Source organism: Paramisgurnus dabryanus, chromosome 20, assembly GCF_030506205.2.
Source record: "Paramisgurnus dabryanus chromosome 20, PD_genome_1.1, whole genome shotgun sequence".
NCBI classification, from domain to species: domain Eukaryota; kingdom Metazoa; phylum Chordata; class Actinopteri; order Cypriniformes; family Cobitidae; genus Paramisgurnus; species Paramisgurnus dabryanus.
The window spans coordinates 33,154,054-33,177,995 of NC_133356.1; the positions used below are offsets into that span (position 1 = coordinate 33,154,054).

Below are 23,942 nucleotides of genomic sequence, written 5' to 3' on the forward strand. Positions count from 1 at the left end.
TGATTAATGTTATTTTGCTTTAATTTACTTTGTAGCCTATGTTATAAAAATGTCTTCCTTTTATGCATGAGTCCCAAGACATCTGCCCCTTGATATTTACATAGGTAAAATATCAGTGCTGGTGCTACTAGATTAAGTGCTGCCATTGAAACGGTAGATAACACCATACTCTTACATAGACTGGAAAAATATAAATGGTTCAAATCATACCTAAAACGGAGAGGTTACTATGTGAACATAGGTAACCATAAATCTGAGTGGACAGCCATGACATGTGGAGTCCCACAGAGCTCAATCCTTGCACCCCTTCTGTTTAATTTGTATTCATAGAGTGAAAAAGAACCAAATTGCTTACCACAGCTATGCAGATGACACCCAGATATACTCAGCCCTGTCACCCAATGACTCAGCCCCTATGACTTTCTATGTAAGTGCATTGATGAAATTAACAGTGTCACCCCACAATATTGAATTAAATGTATACTCTCGAAGCTTTCCAGCGATATCTAGTTTGTAGTGATATATTAAAATTTGCATCAACAAAATTAATGTAAACTTAGGTGTCCTGTATTCGGGACGGCGGTGCTTAACAGTTTAAACAAAGACAAAACTGAAGTTATTGTATTTGGAAATAAAGATGAAACTGAAGATGAAAGCAGGGTGGATTATTGCAATGGACTCCTTACTGGGATCTCCAAAAACACTGTAGACACAGAATGCTGCTGCCAGAATTCTAACAAGAACCAAAAAAATCTGTGCACATCACTCCAGTGCTCAGGTCCTTACACTGGCTTCCAGTTACATTTACAGGATTTTAAAGTATTATTACTCGTTTATAAATCACTTCTTCATGTATGAAATGTGTAATACAAATAAACTTGCCTTGTCTAAAGGCTGCCATACACAAAGATAATCAGGGGGAATTTGGGCTGATTTTCCACCTTACGACAGTCCCAGGTGAAGTCCAGACCATCTTCATGGTTGAACCGATTACCTTATCAGATTTTGCTGTGGTGTGTGTTGTGTTGAAGTGAATAAGTCTGCTAAATAAGTCTCTGTCGAGTCTTCACATAATATTGGAACAAAATTGGTAAATCATAGATATTTGTCATCATGTCTTTCACATTTTAAAAATCTTTAAGTGTGGCCCAAGCTTAAGACAATGTAAGGACGAAACGTGCTCTGTAAAACTGTTTGGCCACATTTACATTGCATGTTTGAATTGACACTTTTTTTTCCCTCACTTGGCACAGATTGGATATGAGCCACACAAAAAAGCACATCGATTCTCCAGTTGGTTTCAGGCCTCATTCATATATGGAAATGAAATGGATACATGCATTCGTGTCCTCACGAATTTCCATGTAAGCCATGTCAAGATATTTTATGTCTTGTTACAGAAATAAAGCTCTATGATCTTGTGTCCAGACATTTCACTTCCTCTATGGTTTAAGCTGTTCTGGGTCAGTATATTTTTGGCAAGTGTTTAGTATGATATAAGATACGAGTCCCTTTAAAAAGATGATGTAAGCGGGTTGTAAAAAAAAAATCACATACATGCAACAAATTGAAATTTGGCATCAAGATTTGCAGTGTAAATCCAGCCTTTGTCCATTTTGGTTAACCGTAGAAACATATCAGTGATTTCCATGTAGGAGACAAACAGTGTATGTAGATAAAACATCTCATTCTAAGATAATAAAACAATGCAGTTCATTATGAAAGGTCTTTATATTGTAAGCTACACATTGCTCCTTTAAATAGTACACAAAGCAAAAAATATAGCTGAGAATTTTTGTTCCACACTCTTAACTATAGATACTGAAATAAAATACAAATGTTGTACAGTACAAATATTTTGAGTGTCCCTTATACAGTCCCTCATTTTCATTTAAATAAACAAAATTGTCCCTTATTTTCTTCTGCTAAAACTATCTGACGTGCTTACATTTTACGTAGTGTGAGAACGTGAAATAATTAAAAAGCTATGGCAAATCTAAATAGGACTAGAATTTCAAACCACATGTAGCTTGAAAAAGCCTAAATTAGTAAAAATGTTTTGTCATGTGTTTTTTGTCGTTAACATGTACTAAATATGATTGGTTTTCAATATAGAAAAATCAGATTTGGATAGACAGTGTGAACAAGGTCGAAGTTGCTCAAATCAGAATTGAAAAGAACAGATTCCATGTGGTTTGTGCTGTTCAACGTCATGCAAAATAAATAAATAAAGAAAAACATAAAGAAAAACATGATTACTGTAGGGTTAAGCAAAAAGATCTGCTGATCACCTGTAAATATTAGGCTTTTCAATTGACTTTTAATTAATCTTTTATTTTAATAAAAAAGCTTGACTTCTTGATTTTTGAAAAAGGTAATTGATTATTTTTTTGTTATAGAATGGAGGTGGTATTCTCTACGTATTATGTTTATGTTGAACTAGATTAATTTGTGTATGCGTGTAAATTCTCCCGTTAATCAACGAAGAAAAAGCAATATTGGGATAAATGGGGTATTACTTTACGTCCAATAGAACGCGACAACGTCATGTCGTCAGAGGACGAAACGCGTGCCTTTGCCCTGCTGTACGTGCGCGTTCCCGTGAACACTAGCCACAGGAAAAAAAATGGCGAGTTCGTACATGAAGAGGTTATACGCGAATGATAGGTTTATAATTCATCAGGACACCGACTGTTGGACGTCTGAACTCATTCACTGTGTGGGTAAGAACAGCATACGCTCCACGTTTACTTGAGGTGGATGTTTATTGTGCTTGTTCAATGTTACCTTCACATAAATATAAGCTCAAGTCTTGTAGTTAGCATGCTAATGCGCTAACCTCCAAGGTACCATTTAATCTTTGTCTATCAGCAAGCATTACATATTAAACACGCTGATGTTTTAAACTCTTACATAATTTAGCTGTAATGCCTTCAGTTTAATTCTTGCTTTGATATGAGCTTATTGATGTTAATATGGGGTTTTGTCGCCTGTATGCTATTTGCGCGCTCACGTATCTAGTAGTTATTTTTAATACGCGTTCACGTGAGCGTCAAACTGTGGACATATGACAGTACTAAAGTCTGCAAACCCTCTGTTTAAACGTTGATGATTAGTGGGCCTGTATTTCATCCTGTGCATTGTTTTGTAAGTTTTTCGAGCTGTTGCAGCAGTAACAACATAAACAAACGGAACAAACTTCCGGTAAAGTTGCGCATAGAATCAATAACAACAGAGTCCTTTAAGAGTAGACTATTTCTTATAACATGCTAAATAAATATCAAGATTACTCTAGTTCAAATCGTAGATAAAGCATGTTAAAAACTACACGGCACAACCCAGTAACTTAAGTAAAGTTAAACCATTCTCTGCAACCATGGGGAAAAAATAGCTCATTCATATTTCGTAGGTAGCAAGCCTTATTACAATAATAACGGCCCTTAATCCGCACCACTATGACCATTATGGCGATCAGTGTTTGCATTTCATCAGCTCATTTGCATTTTAAAGGACACACCCAAAAAAGACACATTTTCAAACATTTAAAGTGGCAATTTCAACATGCTATTATAAATGTTCTGTGGGGTATTTTGAGCTAAAACTTTGTATGCACTCTGTGGACACCTCATAATATGACCACACCACTTTAACAAAAAATTCAGTGTTTCCTCTAGGATTTTTTCCAGCTGTGGTGGCAGGGGGCGCCTATGATTATTATAAATGTACATTATTTTTTTTAAATGTAGAATATAGGCTACAGTAAACTATTATGTATTTTTTATCATTTTCATGTTGTCATTTTCTTTTCCTTATATTTATAGCATATTGCTTTTCTGTGTTTGATATAAACTGAATTTTCTTAAAAATACTTTACATAGCTTCGTACGGATCATTGTAGTTTTAATGTAGTTTGCAAGTTCGTGCTCATGTTTAGCGATACAGTTCCCTGTTGCAAAGTCACTCACAGTCCTGGTTGATAATCCGCACCGCTGTGATTGACAGAACACTCGACCAGTTATCCGACATCAGCAGTGATTTTATTCCACACCCGACCCGTTTGACATAAAGACTGTGACCCCGACCCGGTCACACCGCAAAATCATGCAGTTAAATAGAAACCTTTAACGGTCTTCAGACAGAGCTTAAACACAAATAAGCACAGGGCCAATTAAAAACTATCGCTAAAACTATTGCTACCTATCAGAATCGAGTCGAATTCTGGTCTTGGGTGTTAGACCCACAGTTCACTCTTGCCTATTGAGTCCCGACCTGCATCTACAACGCAAATGACATGTAAAACATTATTACACCTGTTACATCAAATATTATGCGTTTCACCCGCGGGTACCCTGACCCTGCTGTTCCATCAGAAAACGGATAAAACACAGTCTCTCCATCTTCCTCAAGATTTTATTACCAACATCCTTCTCTTCCCACAGGAATAATATAAGTTTCCTTTCAAACAGATTAATGTAGACTATTAATGTCTTGCAGGCCCATATTAGTAGTATTCAGTATTTAGCCCTACCTTTTGTTTTGGACAAATATCATATCATATAATGTAAAACTTTGTGAGTGTCAACCGGAAGCACAGAAGATTGACAGCTGAGCGGTCAGCTGCGTTTATAGCCTATATTCTGAATAACTAATGGCCTGATAAGTTGATTATATGAGTACAGTGATTCCACATGAATGTCTACAGAAGCTCTAAACTGCTCTATAGTGTGTGTATCGTCACGACTTTGTCTCAGACGATTACATGTTTGTCCTGTGGCAGCTTCCGTAGATGCGTGTTGAAAAGGAGGGGTTAGCTGTGGACTGAGCTTTTGGTTGCACAATCTTATTGCGAGATGCCTCTAAGATCTACACAGTGCACCTTTAATTTCTTTCTGTCAAACTGATTTTTCATCTTCTCTTTAACAGGTCTCGAGTGTATTTTGGAAGTGTTGTATGGGACACAAGTTCTAGAGGATCTCAGGCTATTAAAAGGTATGTTTTCCTGAGGTAATAATTTGAGTTCCTTAAAGCTTAATCTTATTATGCTTGTCATATTTATTGCAATCTTTGTGACTAAATGTTGTATTAAGACGTGTTTCTTTCATATTAATGTCTAAGCTTTCTCGCAACCAAGAAACGTTTTATGTGACTACGAGCTGGGTAGAAACACATGCAAGACTTGCTTGTATTTTGTAGTAGGCATGGGCCGGTATAAGATTCTGGCGGTATGATAACCTTTAGCAAAAATACCACGGTTTCACGGTGTTGCGGTTTTGCCATTGCAACACTAAAATGTGTTATTTTCAAAAGCCAGGTAGCCTACAATAAAGCCTTTAAATTATAATATGCTTTCAACACATATAATATTTTCGTAATGTATATTAAATGTAAACATCAAATCAATCACATGACTTCATGATTTAATGAATTTTGTATAAGCACAGCTCATACCTTGGAGACGGTATCACAGAACATTTTAGTGGTTTTGAAACCTTGACTGTTTTAAACCTCGGTATACCTTGAAACCGGTAATCGGCCCATGCCTATTTTGTAGCATGGCCTTTAAAGAGTAACTAAACCCCAAACCAACTTTTTTTAGTTTATGATTTGTAAGAATGATGCTTTATTAGTGCTGTTCATTGATTTTAGTAAGTTTTTTGACATTTGAATATAAAGTGTTTCAATACTACAATATATGGTGTAAAAACGTCTGAGTGCTGCCCTCTTCAGGTTGAACGGTGGCTACTGCAGTTGAATTTTCCTATTGGATGTTGGGTCCAAGAAATGACTCGTGACGTAAGCAGGTTCAAGCTCACCACGCCCTTGTTACGATCTCACCACACACTTAGTTCGTCCCCTCTATCTCCGTTGGGATCTGCCCACTTTTCTTGCATTTTTCAAATATTGCAGTGGGTGGAGTCACGCTCTGACCAGGGGTTTAGTTACGCTTTAAATAACTATCGCAGCTGATTTTCACAGAACAAGCAGAAACCTTTTGTTTGTCAGCCCCTTCTCTTAACAGTCCCTCACATGCCAGCATGTTCATGTGTTGTAAGTGTACCTGTGAAAAAATGATTGAAATTAAAATGGAGGATGCTTGTAATGGGAGGGTGTCAGTGGCGGCTGGTCACTAGGGGGCGCTGGGGCGCCGCCCCCTTAAAGCTGGCCAGAGAGGAAAGCTACTTTAACATGTTACCAAAAAGTTAAATATATAGTGCAAATTAATACAAAATAAATTCATTTAGTTGTACTATTTCACTGTTAGTCATGTTATAATTTATTTAAAACAATTAAAAATCAAAACTGAGTTCGTTGTGTGTGTGTCATGTTTGTGTGTCTGGGGCGCACCCCTAATGAGTGTCTATGTAGGTCAGGAAAAAGGGTAAAAACATGTGACCTGAGGCTGAGCTCTAAGTGGCTGGTTTCGGATCCGCCCTGGGGCGCAGGACTGTGCGTCCCAAACACTCCCACTTATGTTGAAAGCGAATCAATATTGCTTTTAATGTTTTTTACCTCCTGTGATTGGATGGTTCGAAGAGTCTCATAACCGCGTTGGAGATTGCTGTGTTAACTGATAGCTACAGTACAGATCAGTGAAAGCAAGTAAAATATCTTGAGATGAAGGAAAATATGCTTTTATCCTTACAAAATCACCCTTTACAAGGTATTTAATTGATGAATAAATAAAGGATTAAGAAGCTTGGATTAGATCGACCAACGGAGTCAAATGATGGCAGTCTGTGTTCTCCACCACTTCTCATGGCAAACGGAGTTGGCTAGCTGGATATTATGTAAGTCTTCTTGAGTTTTATTTTTTCCCTGTTTGCTGTTTTAAAGTCTGAATGCGTGATAGACGTGCACGTCACGACATGAACTTTTGTGGCGCGTTTGAGCTTGTGTTGCGTGGACATAATGAGAGCGAGTGCTGCTCATATAATCCGGTATATTCCGTGGCTTGGTCAACTTTGTTGTTAGTTTTGTTGTTGTACAGTGTTGTAGAGTTTAAAAAGCACCCACGAGAAAACCACTGTTTTTAAGGAAACTTCACGAACCGTGCATATTGAGCTGATGGACTGTATGTACTCCCTGTTGTGAGGGAAAAATGTGCTTGTGCTATGGCTATAAAAGCAAAAAGAAACATACGAGCCTGTGATTAGGCAACTTTAGTGTCTCTTTTTGTGTGTATTCGGTCGCGTTAAACGAAAAGTCTTTGACGGAGAAAATTTAAGCAGGATAAAGAAAATATGAGCGCCATTTTGGCAGATGCCCATACAACTCAACTTGAGAATGTAATTCCTATGTATGTCCAGTTGATAGCACTGTGTTGCTCAAATGACGCCCTGGTTTCTAGATATTCTCGCGATATTTTGATGTCATACACTGATTGGTCTGCGCATGGCTGCTGAAGTTAAACACTACAGGTCAGGAGCGCTGCAACAAGACGCCTGTCTAAGGTAAAGATACAAAATCTAATGACAAGAGTCTGCATTAATCTGCCTTCATGCGTTTATTACATAAGATGGTTTCAGATGAGTTTAGTTTAATTAAGATTTTTACATGTTTATTGATATTATAATCGCAGTAGTATTTTGTTATTTGATTTGTTCATATTTGCCTGTTCAGCATAAAGCTCCGTGTTTTATTGCCTCCGCTGTCACTGTGAGAAAAAAAAACATTAATCTGCTTCGTGTGATGGTAAAGTGATGCACGGTCTCCGTTTATCTGTTCTCTAAACAAATGAATAAACACATTGTATGCTCGTCTTGTAAGTTTATGATTAGAAATGGACATGTGAACGAAAATGAAAATAATTAAAACATGAAATGACGGATAATAAATGACTGCGAAGGACTCTTTACAACGCTGTTTTTCAAAAAAAAAAAAATGACGGAGATTGAAAATGTCTCTCTCTCTCTCTCTCTCTCTCTCTCTCTCTCTCTCTCTCTCTCTCTCTCTCTCTCTCTCTCTCTCTCTCGTTGCTCTGTGTGTGTGTGTGTGTGTGTGTGTGTGTGTGTGTGTGTGTGTGTGTGTGTGTGGTTGGTCTATGTGGTTTACGAGGACATGAATAGTGTATAATAACATGTTTATTATGCTATAAAGGTGGTTTACGGGGACATAGAGAGTGTCCTCATAAACGGAAAAGCTAAAAAAACATACTAAATGGTAGTTTTTCATAGATTAAAGACTGGCAACAGGTTTTTGTGACATTGGGGTTAGGGATTGGGGTAGGTAAGGGGAATAGAATATAACAGTTTGGACAGTATAAAATGCATTGCGTCTATGGAGATGTCCCCGTAAACCACATACACCAACATGTGTGTGTGTGTGTGTGTGTGTGTGTGTGTGTGTGTGTGTGTGTGTGTGCGTGCGTGAGTGCGTGCGTGCGTGTGAATGATTACCTTGATATTAGTTAATTACAGATTCATAGTACATTTATTTCGTACGTTTGATTTCAACTGTAACATTTTCAGCATTAAATGCTAATGATACTCATCACTTGATAAATGGCTATTAAGAGTACTGCATTACTAAAGTAAAAGTTTGATTTTCAGTGTGTTTGCGCCCCCCCAAATTTTTTTAGCACCAGCCGCCACTGGAGGGTGTGTGTTTGCATCCGTTTGTGTCATGTATTATGCAGTGCTTCCTTAACCACAGATTGACTAGTCTTTAAAACTTCCCACGACTAGTATGAAAGTGGGTGGACACTGGTGGATAGATGGTTATGTCTGCTTTTGCTCCTAATGCTTGATCTGACTTTCATACAGTGGAGTCAGCAGTCAGCACTCTCTAATGGCATTGTTTCTGCTGTCAAAAGATAATGATGTTATAGTATTGCTGTGTGGCTGTTTCATGGACATAATCTGAGCTGTCTGACTTAAGTTTCAAATAGAAATGAGCAACTAAATCCCACTTGTTGCGTTGTGGCAGGGTGCATTATTTTGCTGGATGAAGCCTCTAGCTTCAAAATACCTTTGCCATGAAGTGTACGTTACATAAAGGGTAGACCGGCATGGGGTTTTCTCTGCCCATTGCACTATTTTTTTTTTAAAATCTGGGCATCTGGGCAAATCCGATTGGTCACATGTAATGCCGATAATGGTTTTCTTTTTTCCCCTTCATCTCATTATCATTTTCATATTTTGTTTAAAATAAGTTTATACTTAAACAAGCAAATAGTGTACATAATCAAAGGGCCCTCATCATGAGCATTTAACAAGCAGTATCAAAGTTTATGTTGTCTTTCCTTGCCATCTACAAAAAAATTCCCAGTTATAACAATTGCATGATTATTTTCAAAATACTGATTAATAATGCTAATTGTCGATGACAACATGTCTTTATTCTCCTTGAGTCATAGGCTATGTATTGTAGCGTAACTGACTATGACAGGTATTTGCCTCGGCCAAAATTGTTCTTTGGTGTTGGCTGACGAACATACACACAGTAAAAAGTACCCCACTCGTGTGAATTGCAAGCCCAAAACATCACTGTTAGAGCCAAAGTATTTTAGAAAATAATTATAGAAACTATGGTAAAGAAACCTCCTCCACAGTATATATCAGTTATCAGACACAGATATTACCTGCTGACACTTCTGCCATTATTCTGTGGGCAAGTAAAAGTGAATTTGACTTTTAACCTGCTAGTAATCCTTTTGTATTGGGTACAGTATATTTCCCTTCCCTTTCCTGCACACACAGTTGAATTTTGCCCTTTTCTTTTGGATCCACAGATTGTAAGCCTGCAAGTGTGTCAAATTGGTCATTTGATGAAAATTGTCATTTCTGCTGCTTAAGACGAGAAAAAGTGAAGGTAGTTTTTGTTTTCTTTACTCTTTTCTTTGATTTGTCAAGACCCAGTGAAGCAGGATTTGTTTTGCTTTAGGGTATCTATTGTTCTTGCGCTAGCTACTATGTGGACCTTACAGTCACTTGAGTAACAGGTTCAAAGGATTAGTATTTATCATTGTAATTTCTTTTGCCATGACATTTCAATCCATTAAAGTACAGTAGAGTGCTGCAGTGATGACGAAATGACCTCAGAAATAAGCTATCTTTAAGCTGTAAATGATTGGCACCATGATCGCTCCCATCAACGTCATCACCACCAAACTACCAAAAAATCATTTCAAAACATTTTCCCTGATAATGATAAATGGTGAATCCTTATCCACATGTTTTCAGCAGTTGTGCCCATGTTGCGTTATTTTTTAGAAAGTCCATTTGTTTATATGTGTGTCCCGTTTCATTTTATTTCGACAGTTTTTCACAAAAAGTTTAAGAAATACCCATTTTTGATAATTGTGGCCCATGGTACTCTAAAACTTATTATTATTAATATAATTAATGACTGAAATACTGGGCATGCACAGCCAGTTTCTATTTAAAATAAAAATACAATGCTTACATTTTCAGAAACTTAAAACTCTGTAATGCCGCTGTGTTAATTTCCAGTCTTAGTCGCCATGAAATGGAAGTAGCTACTAGGTGTGTTCGACTTCATGCGGCGCTATGCAGATCGTTCTGTGGCTTACTTGAAGCAGTGCATGCCGGTTAGTAATTTTGTCCGACTTGAGCTGGCGCTGCAGGCACGTGACTGTGTCATTTGGTTTTAAAGTACCGCGAGAGCGTTTCGAGAGTAGCCGGCTAGCTCACCCGGTTCAGCCTCTCCAGAGCGGCTGCACAGAGTTGTGATGACGACACAGCTCTTCGTGATTGGTCGCCTCACTGATGACAACAATCACGTGCGTTTCAAGTTTAATCCAACCTTCAGTTCCACTAATAAACATTATAAATTTATGTTTTTTAACAGGTAAAACACGTTAATATTCATACATATATTATATTGTGTCGTGTAATAAAATAAAAATGAAAATACCAAACTCTATTGGTATTGCATCAATCCTGTTATTATCGGGCATACAGTATAAGCATCAATTAAAATATTCGATATAAAATATTTCTGGTTGCAACTTTTTAATAAAAGGTTTGTTTTTAACATATTCACCATCTCATTCACTTCATTCGCGATAAAAAAAAGAAGGAAACACGTCGCACACGTCACTACAGCAAGCAGCAGGTGTCCGGCTTGACGGCTCAGTCTTCAGCTCCTCAATCGACTACAAGCGGCAAACCTCGCCGATCGGTCCGCGCAGCGCCGGATGATCTCAAACGCACCTATTGCCTTATTTTCCTCATGGTAACGTATATCCGAGTGAAAACCGCTTTAAAAATGAAATTAGGCATGGCTGGATTTGAATTTGTCCATCGAGATCTGATTGGATCGTTTGAGGTGGGTCGTGTTGCTAATTGCAATCTTCTCCCAGACTCCGCCCACCTGCCATAGAGACAGAGCGCAGTTATGCAAATTTGAAAACACGCCCACCGGGGGGGAAAACAATCCAACCGTCTCCATTGACTTTGTATAGCGAGAGGCCGCCTCCTTGTCATTTCTGGCTTATAAGAAAAAAACGAATAATGCCTAAAAGCTGCTGCGTGACAATATGTATGGCTAACAAGCCAAAGAACCCAGAAATAAGTTTTTATAAGCTGTCGAGCAGTAAAACCCAACCTTTAAGGAGAAAAAGTGGATCGCCGACTACATTTCCCCCTAGTGGACGCAGTTCTACTAATAGTAGTACTATGAAAAGTTGCCTGTTTTCCACTTTTGTGGCTTTAAACGCTTGTTTTTTGAGGTCGACAGCTTATAAAAATTTATTTCTGGGTTCTTTGGCTTGTTAGCTGTACATATTGTCACACAGCAGCTTATTGGCATTATTCTGTTTTTTGTTATAAGCCAGAAATGACAAGGAGGCAGCCTCTCGCAATACAAAGTCAATGGAGACGGTTGGATTGTTTTCCCCCTCGGTGGGCGTGGTTTTCAGGTTATGACACGCTGCGCTCTGTCTCTATACCATATGACCGGAAGTAAAGAGAGATCAGGTGTGTTCGAGATCATCCGGCGCTGCGCAGACCGATCGGCGAGGTTTGCCGCTTGCAGTCGAGGGAGGAACTGAAGACGGAGCCGTCAAGCCGGACACCTGCTGCTTGCCGTAGTGACGTGTGCGCCGTGTTTCCTTGTTTTTAAACGCAAATGAAGTGAATTAGATGCTGAATTTGATAAAAACAAACCTTTGAATAAAAAGTTGCAACCAGAAACATTTTATATTGAATATTTTAATTGCTGCTTATACCGTATACCCGAAAATAACGGGAAACAAGCCTATATTATTAAAATACCAATAGAGTTTGTTATTGTCATTTTTATTTTATTACACGACACAATATAACATATTTTAGCATATTAAAGTGTTTTTCCTGTTTTAAAACATGAATTTATAATGTTTATTAGTGGATCTAAAGGTTGGATTAAACTTGAGACGCATGTGATCGTTGTCATCAGTGAGGCGACCAATCACGAAGAGCTGTGTCGTCATCACAACTTCGTGCAGCCGCTCTGCAGAAGCTGCACCGGCTGAGCTAGCAGGCTACTCTCGAAACGCTCTCGCGGTACTTAAAAACCATATGACACAGTCACGTGCCTGCAGCGCCAGCTCAAGTCGGACAAAAATACTAACTGGAATGCACTGCTTCAAGTCAGCCACCGATCGGTCTGCGCAGCGCCGAATAAAGTCGAACACACCTATCGTTTTGAGGAGGGGAGGAGATTTGCATTTTTGATTAAAGATTATGAGGGCACATGAATAAAAAAATTAAAATAATAAAGCTCACAGAAAAGTAATTTGTGAAAACATTTTCACAGAATTTTTTTCATGCAGACTTTAATAAATTGAATAAGTATAAGGGGGCAAGTGATGTATTCCTACTGTGTTTCATTTCGTAGAGTAAAACGTCAAAGTGTTAACCACAGACAGGTTAACTTTGGGATGAATTTGTCTCTCTGCAGCACTCTTACATTTTATTCCTGTAGTGTGTAAAAGAACACAATGGCTTTTACACCCATCCTATTTTATGGTCTTGTTTTTATCCTTAAACAGGACCATGTAGTTGCACTGAACAAACAAATAGTGGAAAGTGGAGGCAAACCTTTACTAGGTAAAGATTCATCCAATATCAGCAGACTTGAAAGACAGTCGGAGGAGTTTCTGAATGCTGTACTACACAGGAAAGGTAAATATACACAAAACCCTTACCCCAGACTTAGCTACCAATTGCACATGCTGACTTATATTTGTATGTAAAATGACCCCAACTGTTTTGCACTGTTTATGTTGGCAGTATTTAATTTGGACTTCATCATGTTGGACTTCTTCTTTTATGTAGGAGCAGAAGTAAAATATAAATCTTCAATCAGCTGAAGTAACAGTATAAACAAATAGGCAGAAAATCTAACAAAAGAAGGCCAACATAAATACTGCCAACATAAACTGTGGAAAAAAATCTTTACCCTGTATTAGGCAGTATTTATCTTTGACTTAGTTCCTTTAAACTACATAATGCCTTTATAGAATTGATGTGTCATTAATGGTACATGATGTCCTAAAGTGTGCTTTGCATTTTAATTTTGTCTCTAAATTTTAAAATGGGAAATTTGAAGTTGAAGTATTTTTTACAAAATGATTTAAAAGTTTGAAACACTAATGGTAGAATTTGTAGTAATTATTTTTTTGGTAAGTTAGCAAAAGGAGAAAAAAATCATTAGCTGTAGTCCTAATATTAAGGTTATATTTAAATCACAGAATGTTCTTAATATTATGTTGCATGAGTTGATGTAGAAATCTGTAAATCACAAAACGTGACTAGCTGGGTTTTTACAGACTGAGTCACGTATATTATTTGTGGAAATCATTGTGTCATCTTACTGCAGTGCTTTACATACTTTCCTGATTTGTGATCATTCGTGCCCCATTGTTTTGTGGCTGGTAAAAGTGGCTTGTTGTTGGTATTTGTGACAGTGTCTCAAACGCTGTGTCATCCTAAAGTTATCCATCCTTAGATCAACATATTACATCAAGATCCAAAATCAAACTGTGTCTATACATTAAATTCATATGAGCAGATTTGGCGTTCATGTAGGATATTGAGCTGTTAATAATGTTTATATATTTGATGATTCTGATCATGTATATTTCTGATTAAACAGAATACACACCGAGGATTCCAGATCCGCACATTCCTGTGGTGGCTTGTAAAATTGTGCAGCAAATGATAACTCTGTTAACTACATTTTATACCTCAAAAAACCACTGCTCTCAGGACTCTCTTGAAAATGATGAGAACAAGGACCAAAGTCTTCTGAAATCCATCTGTGTTATGTCCGATGCTGCTGCTTCTCAAACGTTGGTCAATGACAAGGTTATCATGACAGACCAGGACGGCCCACTGGACCTCTCAATGAAGAAGATCAAAATAGAGAACACTGAACAAGGTGCAGTTCGGCGTCATAGACTTTTTAAGGGTTGCTAGTTAAAAAAAACATAATTTATTAGTGTTATTTTGTCTCTCATTAGATGGTGTTCTTGACCTTTCAACTAAGAAGAATTGCAACAACGGACACACATCTCTCAGGAATTCTTATGCCAATGTCAGTACGGCTGCTCATTCGGTCAAAAGGTAGAGAAAAATCTGTTTAGTCATACAGAGGTTTATGCATTCTTCACAAACCAGGATTCTATGACATACATGTATTTTATTATTATCCTTTAAAAGTTGTTTTGTATGTTCTTTCAGGGGTTCTGTTGACCTGAGTCTCGCCCGAGTCCGTGATGTTCAGTCAGCCTCTACCTTGGAAGACTTCATGTCTAAACTTTGTATGCATCACCAGCGTCAAATAGTTGATGCATTGGGCTTCTTACAAACCGAAGTCAAGACTGTCGCTTCTTCCAGCCATTCTCAAGCACCTGCTCCAACGCTTTCAGACAGACAGGTGATCACCGGCTGCAGTCGTGTCTCTGAGATTAAGCAGTCTGAGAGAACGTGCTCTGTGGATGCTGCTGGAACTGAAGAACAATATGTTTTTAGGACTGCCAAAAAGGAGAGCGAAGAGGTTTTGAATGCTGATGTTTCCAGTATTGTCCCCGAAAAGCCAGAGGATCTTTGCGAGACAGGTGCTGGAAGTTTACTGCCTTCCACTTGTAGAGCAGGCATTGAGTGTGAAAATGTAAATAGTACTTCTAAATCTCAAAGACATTTAGTCATGAAAAAAACATCATCTGATACCCTGGAAGCGAAGCAATTGTCAGAATCCTGCTTTCAGCAAGTAGGTACTGACAGTGAGAAGACATGCCCCTACAAAGCCGAGAGACGCTTACCAGTGTGTACTGCTGAGCCCGATCTGGGTCCAGAGTACGTTGACAAGCGCTCTCCTGCACAAAACAGAGATGGTGTTTTAAAGCCATCTACAGTTGAAAGGACGTCTGATGTGGTTTTTCCAATATGTCCGAGAACAGCCAGGAAAAGCAGAAAAGCTTCTGGGTCTTTCCTTCGAGAAAAGAACGGCTCTTCAAGTTATGTTGTAATTGATCCAGATAGCCATTGTGACTTGGTGTTTGTTAAAAAAACAATAACCGAATGCCAGCCTCCATCTCGCAATCGGCTACATCCACGACAAAATGCTCGGAAGAGCACAAGGGGGCACAAGTATGTTGAGGAGTACTTGGAGCTAAAAACCGTCCGTACGTTAGCACCTAAATCTGTCAGTGATGCTTGTCTGGCTCGGATACCAGATGTGCATAGCTCAGTCGCTCCGAGGCAGTCCTTTTCCAAGCCTGTGAGTGTTCCTCTCATGAGTGCGCCATTCACAGGTGATTGCGTGAAAGATGTTGTTCAGAAATTATCAACAGACCAGATGATCGACAATGAAATGCAAGGGGATGTTGTAAAAGTAACAAGTCAAGGTTTGATTGTTGAAACCAGCCAGACAGGTAAAACTGAGAGTCATGACCAAATTCCACATGAACCTGCAAGTGAACAGATGGAGTTAAGTGTGCAACAAGATGTAATGATAGAGGATGTCAGTTGTGCTCCCTATACAGTTCAAACATGCAACATGGACAAAGACATGACGGAAGTCAAAAATTCATCGGTGGAATCGGTGGAACTGGTACGGACAGTAGAGTGTGATTCCCAAATTGATCATTCGTTAAAACAACTAATATGTGGTTCGGAAAGTGAGTGTCAGGATAAATCTGTGGACTTGCCATTGCTAAGCTCAGTATCACCTAATACAACCAAAGATGACTCTACTAATGAATTAAATGTAGAACCAAGAAAGGAAGATGCAGTGGAAATGGCGACAAATAATGAAGTGGACAAAAGTCTTCAAGAGCAGGTTCCACGTGACATTGAAGAAAATCATGAAACAGTGAATTGTTTTAATGTACCAGATGAGAATCAAGGGGATTCAGGGGTGTCCGGTGTAAAGGAAGTCTCTACTGTAGAAAAATGTGTGGAGAAGATGGATATGGAGAAGATGAATGTGGCTCCACCAATAAATACCCCAAAAGATTTGCATGCAAAAACGGCGGTGTCCTCAGACAGGTGCTTGCGTAGTAGAGATTCAAAGGGGAGTGTTGATACCACAAAAGACTTCAAGTGTGCTGTTGAACATGTTGACCTGAAGATGACAACACATGCCAATGTAGATAGCCCTGAGCCACATCTGGTAAAACAACCTTTGAAATCAATTGAAACAATTGTGCATCCTGAGGGGGAGCATGATTTAAAACCATCAGACACACTTGAATCGGATTCCAAACCTAGTAGCAGCCATGATGACCATAATCAGGTCAAAACGAGACTGAACCAATCGTCATCTCCAACTGCAGTGGAGAACGATGAGCCTCAAAACCTCCAAAAGAATGGTGAAGAGTTACCTAGCGTTGTCCCACCTGAGGTTGTTCCGGAGGTTTTAGGTATCACCTCCACTAACAAAAGTGAGAAACCACACAAACTGAACAAACAAAACACTGAAAAAATGCCACTTAGAAGTCAGAAGTCAGAAATTGAACTTTCTGTAAATAAAGACGTATGTTCACCCATTAAAAAGTCTTCGCCAAGCTCTGAAAGTATGCTTTTAAGAAGTAGAAGTAATACTGAACGACCCCTAAGAAGCGAATTGAACAATCTGATCCCTGCAGATAATTTGAAGAAGCAAGCGCTTGTGCCTTTCAGAAACCGTAGCAGTACCAGTGAACAAGCAACTAAAAGTGATGTAGTTTCTTCGTCTTCCCCGAGTGTCATGCGTATGCCTTTGAGAAACAAGAGTAGCAGTACGATTAAACAGACCAGCGGTTCCCCTGTAAAACGTTTAATCTGTCAACAACCTATCAGTTTACAATCCAGCGAATCTAGTGGGCACATGCCTTTAAGATCAAGTGCAGAACAACTCCCTTCCAACAAATCTGTTGCGGTAGATGCACCAACGAGTCCTGGACGCATGTCACTAAGAAGAGGGAGCATATCCAGTACCGAAAAGCCTTGTGGATCGGCAACACTGCTTAGCAGGACTATATGCCCTCCGAGGCAACCAAAGGCTTCTGTATCCTCGAGTGTTGAACGTAGCCCCTTGAGATCAAAAATTAAAATTGAGAATGCGGAGGCACAAATACAAGATTCTTTCAATCTGTCTGACCAATTGCTGTCTATAGCAGGTATTCAAATGACTGAACCTGTCCTTTGTAGGCCCCCGAAGTTTTTGGAGGCACTTAGAGCGAGAGAACATCAGCAGTTAATTTCTAATTTAAATACAAAGTTTGACAAAATGCACAAAGGTTGGGTTCAAATGGATAAAGAGGCTCAGCCTGTACCAAAACCAAAAAACAAGGCCGACAGGCTGAAAGAAATCTGGAAAAGCAAACGTAGAATACGCAAGTCGAGACCATCAGAACAACAGAAATTCTCACCTGTGCAAATGCTATTCATGAAGCCCTTTGACCTGCCCAGTATCTGCAGGTGGTTCTTGCAGTCCACTGAAACCCAATCGCTTGTCATTGTTAAAAAGGTCAACACTAGACTTCCTTCTGAAACACAGTTGTGTTTTCACACCTCGACAGCAGGATCGGGGTCCGCTCATGGGATATTTCCCAGTCTGCAGGCCGAACGGCTAAAAAAGCACTTGAAGAAGTTTGCCATTGCGTCACCTGTGAAAAATAACCCCAAGAACCAGAGGCTTATATCAAAAGCTTTAGGTCAGGATATCTCTGTGCTCAGGAGTAAAGAAAAAACGGAACCAAAAACTGCCACACGAATTTCGACGAAGGCACAGAGTCTTGCTGGAGTGACGGCGGCGCAATCCACCGAGAACCTTGGCGCAGTCACAGGCAGTTCGAAAAACCCGGCAAGCGCTAGAATTATCAAAAAATATTCAAACATGCGTGAGAAACTTCAGGTTCAGCAAATCAAGAAACGTAAAGAAAAAACATTCAGAGTTACTCGGTTGAAACCGTCGATAATAACAAAGAAAGCTGCCAAACGAAAATTGCCGACACATAAAGAGTCAAAGTCTGCGATAGTTCAGAGTGTCAAATCCTTGAGCAAAAAAGCAAAAACAAACTCTACAGTTAAAGAACGGACTTTGAAAAAAACCCTGAGTCGCAAAAGTGGTACTTCACCAAAGAAGTCGCAGCCACTCGGCAAAGTGACAAAAGCAGAGGCCGAACGTGTCTCGACAAGTGAAAAAGTAAAGGGCAAAACTGGAACTGATAAAACAAAGCAAACAAAAGCGAGTGGGACTAAAGTTGATGTAAAAAAGTCTGCGCTTCATAGAGGCTCTGATAGTTTAGAAGCACAGTCTCTAGATACTGACATGAAGCCTCTGTCAATGGAAGACCCAGTGTTAACTAGGTCTCAAAGAAAGATGGAATCCACACCTTCGCAGATTGGATCTCCGAAATCCTCTAAAAAGCGAAGCTTGGAACAGTGCGTCACCCCATCCAAACGTACAAGGACCTCAAAGCCATGAGCATAGGTACTAAATCCATCTTGCAAAAGCGAAAGATTACAAAAGGGTGGTGATAATTTTCAAAAAATGCTCCTTTTTGGAAGGACAAATTATTTTTGAAGGTATTTTAATTTATTTTTTTAAGCTTGCCAGTGAATTTACAGAGCTTTGCATATAAGCTGAAAGATTTTTCTTGTTAGCTAGTTCTCAGATGACTGTTATTAATAATAATAACAGTGTCAAACTTTTTAAATGTGCTTTAGAAAGCCTTTTTGGTTGTGGTTGTGATTGTTTTTGAGAAAGCCATTTAATGTAAAAACAAAATAAATAAAGCTTCAGATTCCCATCGTTGGGGAATTTCGAACATGGGTTACAAGTAACCCGACGACCCCCTATTTGTTGAACTATACACTGCACATCTCATTACAACAATTTGTAATGAGATTAAAGATGATCTGAAGGAATTAACCACATTAATAGATGATAAAGGTGTCTCTGTAACCTGAATAATGTGCCTTTTATATTATTGTTAACTTTACTGAGATTGCCGTGATTCATTCCTGTTGCACATGACTGAAGAATCTGTTATAAAATGTGACTTTGAATTTTTTAAATAGCTTATCCTGTAGTGCTTCTTTATTGTATTTGTAATTTATTAGTATTATATTTCGTATCTCAACTCTTTTTATTAATTTTGAGGACTCTTTACCCTATCTACTCCGTTCAAATGTCAAATAGTTCATGTTTTGGTGTAGTATACTGTTTTTAAACTTTCTCATTTATTTTTTTTTAGATGGTAAATATGGATGCAATGAAAGTAATTTATGGATTATGGTCTCAAACGTACTGAATATTTAAGATAACCTAGTTTTAAAATGGGGAGAAATAATTGTCATTTTTGTAAACCTTCAAGGTGCACAGCCTGATGAGCTTTACGTTAGAGTAAAACACAATGAAATGAGACAAGAGAAATTTTTCAAGCATCATACAGGATAAAGTTAAGGATAATCAGTTATCCGTTTCATAATTGCATTGTTTTATTGAATCTTTTAAACCCTGTGGTAGTTTGCTCACGATATACCAGAAGATGATGAATACTTGACCCCAGATTTTTATATTTGCATACGTGAAAAAGTAAACAAATGTTACTGAAATTGATTTAATGTTTTGTTTTGTCAAGTTTTTAATGTCTCTTGTCTTCATTACTGCACATGATGTGAATACTATGTCTCCCAGAGAAGGTCGGTTAAAGAATGAGCATTAAAGTCTTCATATACCCCACTAAAGTATCACAGTCATTGTTCTTTTCACATGCAGAGGCAGAATGGATGACAAGAAGCAGGCAAGGACACGGCTTAAACATTTATATAATCACATATTTTAATGAATGAAAAAGAAGAAAGTTCAGTAAACACGTTTGCGTTCAGAGTAACTGCAGTTAGTCAGTGTAACTTAATGCAACATCAGAAGATAAAGAGTAAAAGTTCATATTCAATAGAGACGATGTCTTTCATGAGTAAAGGATGGTTGTGACTGTGGCATAGGATTAGCTCCTCATACCGTATATAAAACCTTTCCAGTGAACGTAACTGCATTGAAACTATGGCAGTAAAGTAATCTATCATCTGGAGAGTCAGTGAATATTTCAACTATAAATGACTGTAAATAGTTCCTTAACAGTACCACGTTCTTAAAGTTGACCATGCCTAAACCACAACGTGTCTACACGTTTCTTTTTGGCCTATGCATGAGTACAGAAAACTCTAGTAGAGATTAAATGTATAGTCACGAGGAATGCTGTGTATGTGCCCAAATCTCCAAAATGAGCATATGAAGTGCCCCATTCAGATGACTCTTAATAAATCCACATAATCCGAAATGAAAATAAATAATTACAAATCTAAAGATTTTTCAAATGGTCTTCAGGTGGAAAGCTTATACAATATATAAAATGTCTGAAACAATAAACACTGGTTTCTATTACATTAAGGCTAATCATTTTCTATGCTTTGTCCAGTTAAATACCACCGCAGACTGTTCAACAACCAAATAAACGCCACGTCACCAAATTTCACACTGTTTGATAGTAAAGTCCTGAAAACACAAATGTATTCTTTAACATATAAAAATACTATACCAAAATGAAATACAAATATATATTAGAATCTGTTTAGCATTTCCGTATAAAGTGAAGGTGTAGGGAGTTAGGGAAATGAAATAAAAGTTCAAACAAAAGACCCACCAAAACATGTTGAAATAATCCAAACTGCACTTGTCTTTTTTTTTGTGATGTGTTTATATGAAGTTCTTTCTAGCATTACAGCTTCATATTCTGTATTCGTATGTTGTGGACAATAGTAACACATGCTTATGTCAATGGATCAGAGAATTGTCATGTAGGACTGTTTGAAAAGGTCTCAGGATGAAAGCGTATCCCCAGCCCTAATGTAAAAGCGTTGTGGTCAGAACCCTCACTCCTTTCAACACTGACAAATCTGAAGTGGTGTTTTAATATTAGCTGTAGATTTTTGATGAAGGCCATTCTGTTTTCAGTACTAATGATAACCACGATCAAGACGTCAATGAGAATGAGCATGCAATTGTAAAAAAATAAAAAATACTGCGATCTACTGCGTGAACTTAACCTTACACCATGTAGTGTTATGTCTTGAAGGTCATGAAGTGATAGTGAGAAAAAGGTTTAATCTCGTTTGACTTTCATTCATTTCTACTTTCTATAGCTATTGAAAGTCTAAATAATAAAAGAGCTTCCCTTTCAAGATTCGACATTATTGGCACTAGGAGCATCACAGAGCTCCTCATGTTTGGACAGAAGTATTTTGTGTTGTATTTGCAGTGGCAATGAGTTGTGGACACATGCGGAGGTCCACGGAGAAACTCTACACTCTGAATTCGGTCTAAATCTAGTTTTCAAAACGTTTCCATTTCCCTGGTAGGATAGTATGTCTTTATCTGTACCAGGTTCATGTTGCGAGTGCATGTACACGTTCATCACCATTACCGATCCTCATCTGCACAAATACACGTCCCGCACCTCAATGAGGTCCGAAATTCTCTTCTAATACCACTGTCCTGTGTTTGGACTGAAACGAGCCAGAGGCCATCTTCCTCACCTTTCTGTCAGCAGACTTCATAATCTATCTTTCTGAGACCCTATGAATTGACAAAAGTGGTTGAAATTTCTGGCTCTTGTGTGGGGTGTGGTGTTTGTCTCTCTATACCCAATGAAAGATATTGATCGTATCGATATGATGCTGTGTATTTACGATGGCTCTTTCTACAGTTCTTTCAGACTGTGACAGGGTGGTGATGCTAGTGTTTAGATCCTACATGCACCCCACACAGCCACACTTGATGGTCTTTTCAACCTCCTCACTGAAGGATGTGCCGTCGCTACACTCAAAAGTGTATTTTCTGCGTTTCATCCTTTGGCTGGCACAGCATGAGCCTGTGTCACAGGTGCCGCTGCACTCCACCCAAGACACCATGCGTGTCGTCTGACAGATGGCATAGCCGCGCTGGACCTGGTAAAAGTCTCGCACCGGCTTCCCATGACACTCGGACTCTAAAACCAGAAAAAAATTAGTTTCATTTCAATACACAATGCATATACGAGTTTGCTTTTGTTAAAGTTTTTGTCAGCCAAACTCTAGAGCAATGGTCACCCATCCTGTTTCTGGAGATTGCGGTATAATATGTGTAGAAGGTTTTGCAGTGGTCTTACCTTTGTCACACGTGCCTCCACTGTAACCAGCCTCACAATGACAGTAGGCGTCTCCCGCATCAGAGATCTGACAATGACCGTGTTTGCATTGAAGCTTTCTGCATGGATTAAACAGCTCTTCCTGCTGGTTGCACAAGGCACCGTGAAAACCCTCCTGACATTCACAGCGGTACGACTGCGCATCCATCAGAATACATTGCCCGTGGACGCACCTGTTTAAAATGACAATTACACATTAAAGAACTAGGGAAAAAATCACAGTGCATCTTAAATCAATCTTATTTCACTACTCACTTGCTGCCCAGGCAGGGGTTTGTTGCTGGCTGGTCACAGTGTTGCCCGCTCCATCCATGTTGGCAGTGGCAAACAGGGCCTGAGGCTGCATTGGGTTGGCAAATGCCATGCAGGCAATATATCTTTCTGCAAGGCTCACAGCCGGGCACCACACCGGGTTTCATTTGGGTTTTAGTAAAGTCCTGTAGCTCATTGTTGATGTACAGGTTCTGAATACAACCATGGAAACTAGAGCCGTTCTGGATCTGCCATATCCGGGGGACTGTGGGGTGGACATCGACTGGCATGCCTAGTTCATTGAGAAAATGCTATAAGAGCAGGCTCATGAGCATAAACGGTGAGATGCAAGGTCAAACCTCTTACCCCCGACATATAGTGGAGCCTCTCCTGTCAAGGGTTGCACTTTCCCAAAGCTGTCCATTGTTGTTGGTCTGCCACCATCTATGGAAAGGTTCACCATCTGGTCGAAGGTCACCAGTTCTACGGTGTGGAACTCACCATCATTGATGGTTTCAGTACTGCAAAACACCAGAAAACACCAAAAAACGATTATTGCAAAAACATAAATGTATCTCGTTGAAAATAAAGCATTTCTGCATTATTACAATAACAGAAAGGGATAAACAGGGATACATGCCCACCTGTAAATTGCACGGCCAGGGTTGCTGCCAGGATCATAGCTGACTTTCACATGACCCTCATGAAGCTCAACAGCAATGTGATCATTATCTCCATTGTACAGAAGAATGCCATTGTCTTCTGCAGTGGACACCTAACAAAGAAAAAGCAGTAGATGAACAAAACATGTAGATACCTGCCGTTTTAACCATAAAGCATTTATTAAACCCTTCATAAAACACTTCGTATAAACACATTTCCAACTAATTATACTACTCTATTACTGAATAAGTAACACTATATATCACACAACACTCAACTGGACAAGTTTAGCCTGGATACCATTTGTCAGAGAACTATAGTTTGTGTAGGCCTTGCACTATGGAGG

General features: G+C 38.9%; 2 protein-coding genes across 6 annotated transcripts in view; one reads left to right on the forward strand and one right to left on the reverse strand.

The window, feature by feature from the left end:
• The first annotated feature begins 2,590 nt into the window (after positions 1 to 2,590).
• LOC135731808 (uncharacterized) lies at positions 2,591 to 20,175 on the forward strand. Of its 5 annotated transcripts, none has more exons than XM_065249709.2 (7): positions 2,591 to 2,723; positions 4,924 to 4,989; positions 9,731 to 9,810; positions 12,995 to 13,127; positions 14,101 to 14,385; positions 14,468 to 14,570; positions 14,688 to 20,175. In XM_065249709.2, the coding sequence occupies exons 1-7, from the start codon at positions 2,627 to 2,629 to the stop codon at positions 18,916 to 18,918; spliced, it is 4,995 nt and encodes a 1,664-aa protein (XP_065105781.1). In that variant the 5' UTR covers positions 2,591 to 2,626; the 3' UTR covers positions 18,919 to 20,175. The 5 variants fall into 5 exon arrangements, with proteins under 5 accessions (XP_065105781.1, XP_065105787.1, XP_065105783.1 ...); XM_065249715.2 differs by having other exon boundaries at positions 2,621 to 2,719; positions 14,214 to 14,385; XM_065249711.2 differs by lacking the exon at positions 9,731 to 9,810 and having other exon boundaries at positions 2,621 to 2,719.
• Positions 20,176 to 20,252: 77 nt separating this feature from the next.
• The window catches only part of slit1a (slit homolog 1a (Drosophila)), a 60,274-nt gene continuing 56,584 nt past the window's right edge, over positions 20,253 to 23,942 (reverse strand). The window contains exons 33-37 of the mRNA XM_065249725.2: positions 23,578 to 23,708; positions 23,300 to 23,454; positions 22,937 to 23,225; positions 22,643 to 22,854; positions 20,253 to 22,483 (exon numbers count right to left, since the gene is read on the reverse strand). Of these exons, the coding sequence (XP_065105797.1) occupies positions 22,245 to 22,483; positions 22,643 to 22,854; positions 22,937 to 23,225; positions 23,300 to 23,454; positions 23,578 to 23,708 (1,026 nt within the window). The 3' untranslated portion in view covers positions 20,253 to 22,244. The remainder of the gene's footprint in view (positions 22,484 to 22,642; positions 22,855 to 22,936; positions 23,226 to 23,299; positions 23,455 to 23,577; positions 23,709 to 23,942) is intronic.